General features: G+C 42.7%; 1 protein-coding gene across 3 annotated transcripts in view; it reads right to left on the bottom strand.

Annotated features, from left to right (window-relative positions):
• The window catches only part of LOC137370107 (myosin-IIIb), a 250,764-nt gene that overhangs the window by 222,826 nt on the left and 15,797 nt on the right, over positions 1 to 12,141 (bottom strand). For 2 of the 3 annotated variants that reach the window (XR_010975080.1, XM_068032267.1), the window contains exons 3-4: positions 11,023 to 11,153; positions 9,957 to 10,059 (exon numbers count right to left, since the gene is read on the bottom strand). Coding sequence is in view for 2 of the 3 variants with exons in the window: in XM_068032267.1 (XP_067888368.1) it covers positions 9,957 to 10,059; positions 11,023 to 11,153 (234 nt within the window). In the remaining variant the exon portion in view is untranslated. Of the gene's footprint in view, positions 1 to 9,956; positions 10,060 to 11,022; positions 11,154 to 12,141 lie in introns of those variants that run through there. The other variant, XM_068032282.1, reaches the window with a different exon arrangement.

The raw sequence follows: 12,141 nt of genomic DNA, 5'->3' as shown, positions 1-12,141 counted from the left end.
CCACCCATTCTAATCCCACCTTCCAGCATTTGGTCCATAGCCCTGCAGATTACAACACTTGAGCTGCATATCCAGACTCCTTTTGCATGAGGTGAGGGTCTCTGCCTCAACTACCCTTTCAGGCAGTGAGTTCCAGACCCCCACCACCCTCTGAACAAAAAAGCTTTTCCTCATCTCCCTTCTAATTTTTCTACCACTTTAAATCTATCCCCCCCAGTCACTGACCTCTCTGCTAAGGTAAATAGGCCCTTCACCTTCACTCTATCCAGGCCCCTCAAAAATTTCTACATTTCAATCAGATCTTCCTTCAGCCTTCTCTGTTCCAAGGAGAACAACCTCCACCTATCCAATCTTTCCTCTTAGCTGCATTTTTCCAGTCCTGGCAACATCTTTGTAAATCTCCTCTGCACCCTCTCTAGTACAATTACATCCTTTCTGCAATGAGGTGGCCAGAACTGCAGACAGTACTCAAGTTGTGGCCTAACCAATGAGTTATACAGTTGCAGCATAACCTCCATGCTCTTATATTCGATACCTTGATTAATAAAGGAAAGGATTCCATTTGCCTTCTTAATCACCTTATCGACCTGTCCTGCTACCTTCAGGGATCTGTGGACATTCACTCCAAGGTCTCTTACTTCCTCTACACCTCTCAGTATTTTTCCATTAATCATGAATTCCTTTGCCTTGTTTGACCTCCCCAAATGCATCACCTCACACTCCTCCAGGCTGAATTCCATTTGCCACTTTTCTGCCCATCTAACCAGCCCATCAATATCTTCCCGCAGCCTACAGCTATCCTCCTCGCTATCTACCACACGGCCAATCTTTTTCATCTGCAACTTCTTAACCATGCCCCTTACATTTACGTATTTACGCCCAAATCATTAACATATACCACAAAAAGCAGGGGATCCAGTACTGAGCCCTGTTGAACGCCACTGGAAACAGACAGAGAGAGGCAGAGACAGAGAGAGGCAGAGAAAGAGAAAAAGAGACAGAGACAGCAGGTGAAGCTATTTATAACAGCTGGCATTCCAGAAAGCCAGAAATCACATGTCCTGCTGAAAAAATCCAACATCTAAATTATACAGCTTGGAGCTGGAAGTGACCCACCATCTTCAACAGAACCTTCAATCAACAAAGAAATCTACAATCGTATCAAGCCTGCAACCATCTAGAACTTGAGTCTCAAGAGAATTCAACAGGTTTATCATAACCCTTCTCCCCCCTCCCCCCCCCAAAACTAAAAAAGAATACCTTCCTCTTTCCCTTTTCTATCTGTTTCTTGTGTGTGTGCGCGTGTGAATGATTGGATGCGGTTGCGACAATTTTGGGATAAGGTGTATTGACCAAAAAACAATGGACTTTCTGTTTTTAAAACCTACAAGAAAACCTGTTGCTGTCTTTTTATTTGAAAGATAAAACACCAAGGGCTAAACTCTTTAATACAAATACACTTGCTGCAGTCAGGTGGGGAATTGAACAGTGAGAACCTCCCAAGTCACACTACATGGCCCTAACAGATCCCATGGGACTATTCAGACAGCAGGAGTTCTCTGGGTGTCCTGGTCAATATTTATCCCTCAACCAACAGATTATATGGTCATTGTTAAATTTCTACTTGTTGGATCTTGCTGTGCGCAAACGGCTGCTACAACAGTGATTACACTTAAAAGTATTTCAATGGCTGCAAAATAGTTTTAGACCTATTGAGGCTGTATAAATGCAAGATCATTATTGATAAAATTCAAATACTTAAAGTAAATTGCTTCAGGAACTATTAAATGAATGTAACACAAAGAATTGATCATTTTATCTGCATTATGTATAGAAATGTTGATCCATAAGAACAGTTAAAACAAACATTTCTGACCAACAAAATTTTCCAGTTAACCTAATATTGGTAGTAGTTCAGTTCCATTCACAGGTCCTCAGATACTGAAGCAGACCGTGTCCACGTGCAGCAAAACCTGGACAACACAGTCAGGCTTAGGCTGATAAGTGGCAAGTTAATTCACATCACACAAGTGCCATCTCCAACAAGAGAAGATCTAAGCATCTCCCCTTGACATTCAATAGCATTATCATCACTAAATCCCCCAACATTAACATCCTGGAGATCACCATTGACCAAAAACTTAACTGGATCAGCCACATAAATACCGTGGCCACAAGAGCAGATCAAAGGCCAAGTATTGTGTGGTGAGTGACTCCCCTCCTAGCTAAACTTTTTGCCAATCTTTTTTTGCAGTGCACAGGTGATTTATTTAAGTGCGTGGCCCTTTTAAATTTTTTTGCATGGTAACTTAAAGGGGTTGACTTGTGTGCAGACTGCACGGGGACTTTCAGGTTTTCAGCACAGCCGTGCAGCTTAGTGGGAACATTGCTCCTGATTCCCCAAAGCCTTTCCACCATCATCTATTACTACTTATTTATATCACACTTTTAATATAATAAAACGTCTCAAGGCACTTCACAGCAGCGTTATAAATCAAAATTTGTCACCAAGCCACATAAGTCGACATTGTAGCAGAAGACCAAATGTTTGGTTAAAGAGGTATGTTTTAAGGAGCATCGCAAAAGGAAGAAACAGAGAAGAGGTTTAGGGAAGTAATTCCAGAGCTTAGGGCCTTGGCAGTTGAAGGCACCAAATGGTGGAACGATTAAAATTGGGGATGGTCAAGTGCCAGAATTGGAAGAACGCTGATATCTCGGAAGGTCATGGGGCTGGAGGAGATTGCAGAGATAGGGAGGGGCGAGACGATGGAGGGATTTGAAAACAAAGATGAGAATGTTGACAATATGGGTCAGTGAGCACAGGGGTGACAGATGAATGAGACTTGGTGCAAGTAAGGACACGTACAGCAGTGTTTTGGATGACCTCAAGTTTAGGGAGGGTAAAATGTGGGAGGCTAACTAAGACTACATCGGAATAGTCAATTCTAGACATAAAGGCACGAATGAGGGATTCAGCAGATGAGTTGAGGCGGGATGGAGTCGGGCAATGTGAAAGAGATGGAAATAAGCGGTCTTGGTGATGACGTGGATATCATAGAGTCATACAGCACAGAAACGATGGGCCCTTCGGCCCATCGTTTCTGTGCCGGCCATCCAGCACCCAACTACTCTAATCCCATATTACTACACTTGGCCCGTAGCCTTGTATGCTATGGCATTTCAAGTGCTCATCTAAATACTTCTTAAATGTTGTGTGGGTGCCTGCCTCCACCACCTCTTCAGGCAGTGCGTTCCAGATTCTAACCACCCTCTGGGTGAAAATGTTTTGCCTCAAATCCCCTCTAAACCTCCTACCCCTTACCCTAAATCTATGCCCCCTGGTTCTTGACCCCTCCGCTAAGGGAAAAAGTTTCTTCGTATCTAACCTATCAATGCCCCTCATAATCATGTCCCCCCTCAGCCTTCTCTGCTCCAAAGAAAACAACCCTAGCCTTTTCAGTCTCTCTTCATAGCTGAAACGCTCCAGCCCAGGCAGCATCCTGGTGAATCTCCTCTGCACCCTTTCTAGTACAATCACATCCTTTCTATAGTGTGGTCAGAAGCTCACAACGGGGTCAAAATGTTATGCCAAGGTTGCTGACACTGCGGTTCAGCCTCAGACAGTTACCAGGGAGAGGGATAGAGAGTTGGTGACAAGGGAATGGAGTTTGTAACAGGGACCACAAAGACAATGGCTTCTGTCTTCCCAATATTTAATTGGAGGAATTTTTTGCTGATCAAGTACTAGATGTCATGCAATCAGATAATTTAAAGATAACAGAAGAGTTAAGTCACAAGACAGAGGAGTGTGATGGAATACTCTCCACTTGTCTGGATGAGTGCAGTTCCAATAACACTCAAGAAGCTCGACACCATTCAGGACAAAGCAACCCATTTGACTGGTATCCCATTCAACACCATTACAATTCACTCCCTCCACCACTAGTGCACCATGACTGCAGTGTGCATCACAGCAACTTGTCAAGGGTTCTACCACAGGACCTCACAAACCCACAACCTCTACCACCTGGAAACACAGACGCATGGAACACCACCACCTGCAAGTCCCCCTCCAAGTTACAAACCACCCTGACTTGGAAAGATATTGCTGTTCCTTCACCATCACTGGGTTAAAATCCTGGATCTCCCTCCCTAACAGCACTATAGGAGTACTTGCACCACATGGACTCCAGCAGTTTAAGGAGGCAGCTCACTACCACCTTTGCAAGGACAATTAGGATGGATAATAAATGTTTGCCTTGCCAGTGATACCCACATCCCATGAATGAATAAAAAATTTGTTCTAGAGACCATAATATGGGAATAGATTAATAGGCACGTAGAGGGATGGGTTAATTCGGGACAGTCACTAGAGACGTTTAAACGGAAAGTGATGCATATTCCATAGTCTGTGTAAATTACATATTGAAAGTAAGTCAGTGTGTCATTCCCTTGCTGATGCAGGTGTTGAATATCTGGTGCGTCAGTATCTATTTAAATTACTGCTATAGCCCTTTACAGGCAATATTTCATCATTTTGATAATAGAGCAAGGCAGAGTTCAGATCTGCAGATGCAGCAATAGATATGCCACAAGGTGAGGAAACAACAGAACATTGTGTTCAACTGTAAAGTCACTAGAAACTTGAATGTTGGAACTCTGACTGTATTTTTAAGCGTAAACACGCAGTCTTACGTTGTTAGGGCAATGAAACATACCATTCTGGTCTTTAGAACAATGGAGGCTTGTGTTACTTTAATAGTTTACAAGACAAGGCGACGCAGAGTTACAGGAATCTCTTCCTCCATCGCCGCCCCTCCCCCTCCCCTCCCCTCACCCCCAAACACTAAGAAGAAATCTCTAAGAAAACAGTGATGGATTGAAGGGAGATGAGGCGGGGGGAGATTGGTGAAGAAAGTACCTGCAATCTCAGACCTCCTCCTTAGTATTACCCAATATTTAATTATCCAATACATCAGTTAAGTTTCATAAAGCTAACAGCAGAGTAAAATTGCCATTATATTTGCATAAAATTCATTTATGTGCAATTTTAATACTGTTGTTAATCCATTTAAGTTAAACACAATACAAGTTCGGTAGGACAAAATCTAATTTAATAGTATGATTTGATGTTGTTCCACAGGTTAAATATAGTATGAGAATTTAGTACTGAAAATCTAGTGACAGCACCAATTATTCTACAGTACAATTTTTGAACTATTGTGTTCATTTTCAACTAAATCTTAGTGTAACATCAAAATGATTTGCTTGAACTGTATTTTTCATTTACTATAAAGTACCCTAAACATTGCTCAGCTTGTATGGACTGCATGTAAAGTGAGCCAATCAGAAGTTCCAGGCTCCTAAACTACGCTAAGGTAAAAACAGAAAATGCTGGAAATAAGGAACAGATTACTCAACATCTGCAAAGGTTAGCATTTCAGGCTTGTACCCTTCATCAAAACTCATGAAAGATATGCCGTGTTAATCTATCTTTTATCTTGACAGATGCTAACTTCCAGCGTATTTGTTTTTCATCAAATGCAGTTTGCCTTTGTCCTGTTCAGTTAGGGGCTCTCAGCAGGGGTGGCAATCAGGCTACATTTTGTCTCCGCATTCTGGGCTGGCAACAAAGAAAATCATCTGGAGTTGTCACTTCTGATTGCTATCCTGCTGTAAAAGTGCACGAGTGCAGACCTTGGTGAAGCCAGATTTGGGCTCAGTTGTGATGGCACCCACATTCAAACAGCCTACTAAGCAGTCACTGCCTGAACTCACTCATCTTGAACGCTCACTTAGATATGATACAAACAGGCAGTTAATGACTGCTGGGGTACAATTGCACAATGTGTTAGCACCTTTTGAATAGAAGGGGAATTTGTAAAGAAACTGTAAACCATTATCTAGTGCTGTAGGAAAAACATGTTTATTTGGTATTGACATTTCTTTCTTGGTGATTGTATATATCTCTTCTCTTTTCTAATTTCCCCAAATCAGAGCATTTGCACCCAAGAGACTCCTCACCACAATAAACTGGTCGCTAATCAGCATCCCCTCTTAAAATGCTGCTGAAATAGTCAACTTTGTGGTGTGAAATGCCATGGATGTGACATTTGAGGGTTTCAACATGTTGCCCCAAGTTAAGCCACATAATCACAGATCAGTGATCATGAAGGAAAGTAATCCAGCTTGAAACAATTAGCCAAACAGATACTGATGGAACATGCTTCAACTTCACAGTAATTCCAGTTAGTTTTATTTAAATCCCATTCAACGAGGATTAGTTTGAAACTTCACAAGAAACTTCACAAGGCTCAGTTAGGGTGCTTGAGAGTTACAAGCTAGCCAGGAAGGATCTAAAGGGAGAGCTAAGAAGAGCAAGGAGAGGACACGAGAAGTCATTGGCGGATAGAACATAGAACATAGAACAGTACAGACCCTTCGGCCATAGGATCAGGGAAAACCCTAAGGCTTTCTATAGGTATATCAGGAATAAAAGAATGACTAGAGTTAGATTAGGGCCAATCAAGGATAGTAGTGGGAAGTTGTGTGTGGAATCAGAGGAGATAGGGGAAGTGTTAAATGAATATTTTGCGTCAGTATTTACAGTAGAGAAAGAAAATGTTGTCGAGGAGAATACTGAGATTCAGGCTACTAGGCTAGATGGGATTGAGGTTCACAAGGAGGAGGTGTTATCAATTTTGGAAAGTGTGAAAATAGATAAGTCCCCTGGGCCAGATGGGATTTATCCTAGGATTCTCTGGGAAGATAGGGAGGAGATTGCAGAGCCTTTGTCCTTGATCTTTATGTCGTCATTGTCGACAGGAATAGTGCCGGAAGACTGGAGGATAGCAAATGTTGTCCCCTTGTTCAAGAAGGGGAGTAGAGACATCCCTGGTAATTATAGACCTGTGAGCCTTACTTCGGTTGTGGGTAAAATGTTGGAAAAGGTTATAAGAGACAGGATTTATAATCATCTTGAAAAGAATAAGTTAATTAGCGATAGTCAGCACGGTTTTGTGACGGGTAGGTCGTGCCTCACAAACCTTATTGAGTTTTTCGAGAAGGTGACCAAACAGGTGGATGAGGGTAAAGCAGTGGATGTGGTGTATATGGATTTCAGTAAGGCGTTTGATAAGGTTCCCCACGGTAGGCTATTGCAGAAAATACGGAAGTATGGGGTTGAAGGTGATTTAGAGCTTTGGATCAGAAATTGGCTAGCTGAAAGATTAGATTAGATTAAGATTAGAGGTACAGCACTGAAACAGGCCCTTCGGCCCACCGAGTCGGTGCCGACCATCAACCACCCATTTTTATACTAATCCTACACTATCCCATATTCCTACCAAACATCCCCACCTGTCCCTATATTTCCCTACCACCTACCTATACTAGTGACAATTTATAATGGCCAATTTACCTAACAACCTGCAAGTCTTTTGGCTTGTGGGAGGAAACTGGAGCACCCGGAGAAAACCCATGCAGACACAGGGAGAACTTGCAAACTCCACACAGGCAGTACCCAGAATCGAACCCAGGTCCCTGGAGCTGTGAGGCTGCGGTGCTAACCACTGCGCCACTGTGCAGACAGAGGGTGGTGGTTGATGGCAAATGTTCATACTGGAGTTTAGTTACTAGTGGTGTACCGCAAGGATCTGTTTTGGGGCCACTGCTGTTTGTCATTTTTATAAATGACCTGGAAGAGGGTGTAGAAGGGTGGGTTAGTAAATCTGCGGATGACACTAAGGTCGGTGGAGTTGTGGATAGTGCCGAAGGATGTTGTAGGGTACAGAGGGACATAGATAGGCTGCAGAGCTGGGCTGAGAGATGGCAAATGGAGTTTAATGCGGAAAAGTGCGAGGTGATTCACTTTGGAAGGAGTAACAGGAATGCAGAGTACTGGGCTAATGGGAAGATTCTTGGTAGTGTAGATGAACAGAGAGATCTTGGTGTCCAGGTGCATAAATCCCAGAAGGTTGCTACCCAGGTTAATAGGGCTGTTAAGAAGGCATATGGTGTGTTAGTAGGGGGATCGAGTTTCGGAGCCACGAGGTCATGCTGCAGCTGTACAAAACTCTGATGAGAGCGCACCTGGAGTATTGCGTGCAGTTCTGGTCACCGCATTATAGGAAGGATGTGGAAGCTTTGGAAAGGGTGCAGAGGAGATTTACTAGGATGTTGCCTGGTATGGAGGGAAGGTCTTACGAGGAAAGGCTGAGGGACTTGAGGTTGTTTTCGTTGGAGAGAAGGAGGAGGAGAGGTGACTTAATAGAGACATATAAGATAATCAGAGGGTTAGATAGGGTGGATAGTGAGAGTCTTTTTCCTCGGATGGTGATGGCAAACACGAGGGGACATAGCTTTAAGTTGAGGGGTGATAGATATAGGACAGATGTCAGAGGTAGTTTCTTTACTCAGAGAGTAGTAGGGGCGTGGAACGCCCTGCCTGCAACAGTAGTAGACTCGCCAACTTTAAGGGCATTTAAGTGGTCCTTGGATAGACATATGGATGAAAATGGAATACTGTAGGTCAGATGGTTTCACAGGTCGGCGCAACATCGAGGGCCGAAGGGCCTGTACTGCGCTGTAATGATCTTAAAAAAAAAGCAAATTGCTGCAGGTTGTTCGCAATCTGCAACAAAGGAGAGTTTTAAATTTTTCAACAAGTTGAGCAGATATAGAATCACTGCAATCTGCACTTAACCTCAATGAATGCTTCACAACAGCTTCTTGCTTCTCACAGCATCTGTTCCACTTATTAAGACCTAGTGGGCTGGATTTTAAGCGCCCACCGCCAATATCAGCCACTGGTGGAAAGAATGGCAGCCCGCATGCATCGGCTCATTTAAATAACTCAGTCGGCCCACACCAGCTACCCGACCCCCCACCCAAAATCACGTGGAAGGGGCAGGCTCTCTGACGCCGGCAATGGCATCAGCAGCCTGTGCGCAGGCACTGGCGCCATTTTTAAAAGGGCAGCCCACCCTGCTGGTTAATTTAAATTTTTAAAGAGATATCCCCCCAACAACTTACCGAATGAAATTCTAATGCCTTTCTCCCACCCCCTAATAATAAAATTAAGTATCTACCCTTCCCCCCAAAACACTTGCCTTACAAATATGATCTTCCCCCCTTCACCGCCACCCCCCCCCCCCCCGCAGACTGCACAAAGTTCACAGTTCACCCCTTCCCACCATCTCCTACACTAATGAGGATAAGTTGACCCCCCCGCTCCCCACCCACCCCCCCCACACCCGTAATAAATATCTTATGTTCCCACCAGTGTCGCGCCTGCTTTCCCCACTCTGAAGATCGCGGCAGGCCCATAAGATGGCAGGTAAGTGTATTTTATTGTATTTATTAACATATTAAACACAGATCCTGTTGCCTTGCAGGACTGGGTCAGGCACTCCTGGCATCGGGGTCCGTGGCAGGCCTCTGCCGGAACGATCTTCCACCACCTCCCCGCCATGAAGCCTGACACCAGCGGCCCTGTAAAATCCAGCCCAATGAGTTGCCACGACAACGTCTTTGTTCCTTGTTAAAGACCATGGGTAAGTGGCATCCCTACAAACTTTCTACCTACATGAAGCGCACAGAGTGACATCATTTATACTTATTTTCATGACAGAATGTACAACCACACCACAACTTAATAGCAGCAAATCTCCCTACAAATTTAACATGGGAACTTGAATCAACATGGTTTACAATTTCCCATTTCTAATGAAAAGGCAATTAGTGAGAAAAATGCACACATGAAAGGTTGGAAGTGCTGGTTAACTTATCGACATGTCTATGCTACATGTGAACTTGCCTACGACCCTTGCTTCTAGTATACAAAGGGAAATTTAATTTGTCAACAACACCCTCAGTGTGGGTTAACCAAAAGATTTGTTCTTGTCTGGGGAGGGGAGGCAACCTATCAAACAGACTGTGGTGGTTAACTTTCTTACCTGAAGAACCTGTCGTTCTAATTGAGAATTTCCTTTGCAGAGCTCCATGATCTGTCGCAGCAGGAGCTTGGTGCTTTCAGTTTTCCCAGCGCCACTTTCCCCACTGTTAGTTTAAATGAAATAATAATATGTATGCATAATCTCAAACATGTTTACCTAGCCAGTATTAGGATTCCAGGGAAAAGTTTGAATAAGCAGCAATATTTACAGAAACATATATGAAACTTCAGTGTGTTGCTGGATGGGTGAATTAATGGAATTCCTTTGTGAACAGCACAAACACAAAATCATGGAAACCATTTCACTGTTTCTATGCTTTATTTCTTGATGAACTGTCATTCTAATGTACAAATCCTTAATAGATTTGCACACAGTGGAAGTTGATCAGCAACACAAAATTGTCAGATTACTCAATTTTTCAAATCAAAACAAAAAATAATTAAAAATAAAGTCTGAGAGGGGAGGCAAGGGGATATGGCACTATTTATCTCTATAAATGTCATTGTTAATGTTTCCTCAAAACCACCAAACTTATCATTTTGAAATAATCCCATTAGTGCCCATGACAAGAAGCCAGCATTTCCTTGCCTGGCATGGCAAAAGTCTTCAAAATGTCTCACCCAGATGTCGCAGAGCTAAAGCACCAACCCACACAAGGCACAATACCGTAAAATTTCATCTAGAAAAGGATAATTACTGCCACTGGTTGTGCAACAATATCTACTCTCTGGCATTCAATACCGTCATAAGCCACCCATTCATCAACAATGGAAATGTTCCAGTATTTCTGCCTTAACCAAGGTCAAAATAATATCTTGTTACCCCATCCATCTAACTCAAAACTCAAAGAATCCTAATCATATAGATGAAATGTTGGAAAATCGCCTTCTACTAGAAAAAAGGTAAATGCTTCTAAATTTCAGGCTCCAGGACAATGACTGGCTTTCTTTCTCTTAAAAGGTTAAAAATGTGTGACATCTGGTGTAGGACATATGGACAAGGCCAAATGCACCTAGACAACGTGCTTTTATAATACAGTTCTACAATTTCATCTATATATTCTTACCTGATGACTATACATTGGTTCTTGGGGCCAGTGGCTAAGCGTCCCAACATTGATCGATATGCACGATCAGCCACTGCAAAAATATGAGGTGGCAGGCTGTTTTTTGAACAGCTTTTGTATTTTTCAGCTTCCTGACAAACAGAAATACAGAAGTAGTTAAAATAGCATATTGTTGCATTTCATGAAAATGCTTTAATATAATTGGGTGCCATTTTAGATGACTAGGTCTCAGCTTCATGAAGTCCAATCACCTAGTACAGGAAATAAATCACATAACAAATCAAAAAGGAGTTCTCACTGGCAGATAAAAGACTTATCACCTATACCAATGAAAGAATACCTGGAAGTCACCCATGATGTGACGCAAGTATATGAAAAGTAGAAAGCGCAGTTTATTTCACTTATAATATAAAAACAAGAAATGCTGGAACCACTCAGCAGGTCTTCAGAAGAAGGGTCACTGACCCGAAACGTTAACTCTGCTTCTCTTTTCACAGATGCTGCCAGACCTACTGAGTGCTTCCAGCATTTCTTGTTTTTATTTCAGAATTCCAGCATCCGCAGTATTTTGCTTTTATTTTAGTGTTTATTTCACTTGTCTGATATCTTCATTGAAGCTCTCTAGCATTATTCAAACTACTTTCAAAACCATCACGTACTGCATTATTTCTGACCTACCCTGCTTAAAGTCCAATATATTGTCATCAGCCAAGTGTGTGCTTACCTCTCTCACCACAGCCCTGTTGCAGCCTTCTAATCCAGTGTCTGACCCATCCATAGCACCAACATCCTGCACAACTGTGACCATACTTGCTGCTGTTCCTCAACACCTCTTTCTCCCCTGCAAAATACTACAACTATACAGTTTTCTTGCAACACCTCTCCTGAATGGTCTATTTCCACAGCATTATCTCTCCTGGTTCTATTCATCTTTCCCATTGATGTTATCAGTTTTTTTTTTAAATCAGCTGTCTATCATGATCCCACTCTAATCAAACTTTACATGCTACTCCTCAGCAATATCATCCACACAAGATTAGTGACAACATAAAATTCTACTACTCTGCTAGAGACTCCAATGCTGTTGGCACCCGTCTGGCATCAAGACCTGAATGTGCC

This window comes from Heterodontus francisci, chromosome 1 (assembly GCF_036365525.1).
Source record: "Heterodontus francisci isolate sHetFra1 chromosome 1, sHetFra1.hap1, whole genome shotgun sequence".
Classification (NCBI taxonomy): Eukaryota; Metazoa; Chordata; class Chondrichthyes; order Heterodontiformes; family Heterodontidae; genus Heterodontus; species Heterodontus francisci.
The sequence above is the reverse complement of the archived record's forward strand: the minus strand, read 5'-3'. Positions and strand labels throughout refer to the sequence as shown.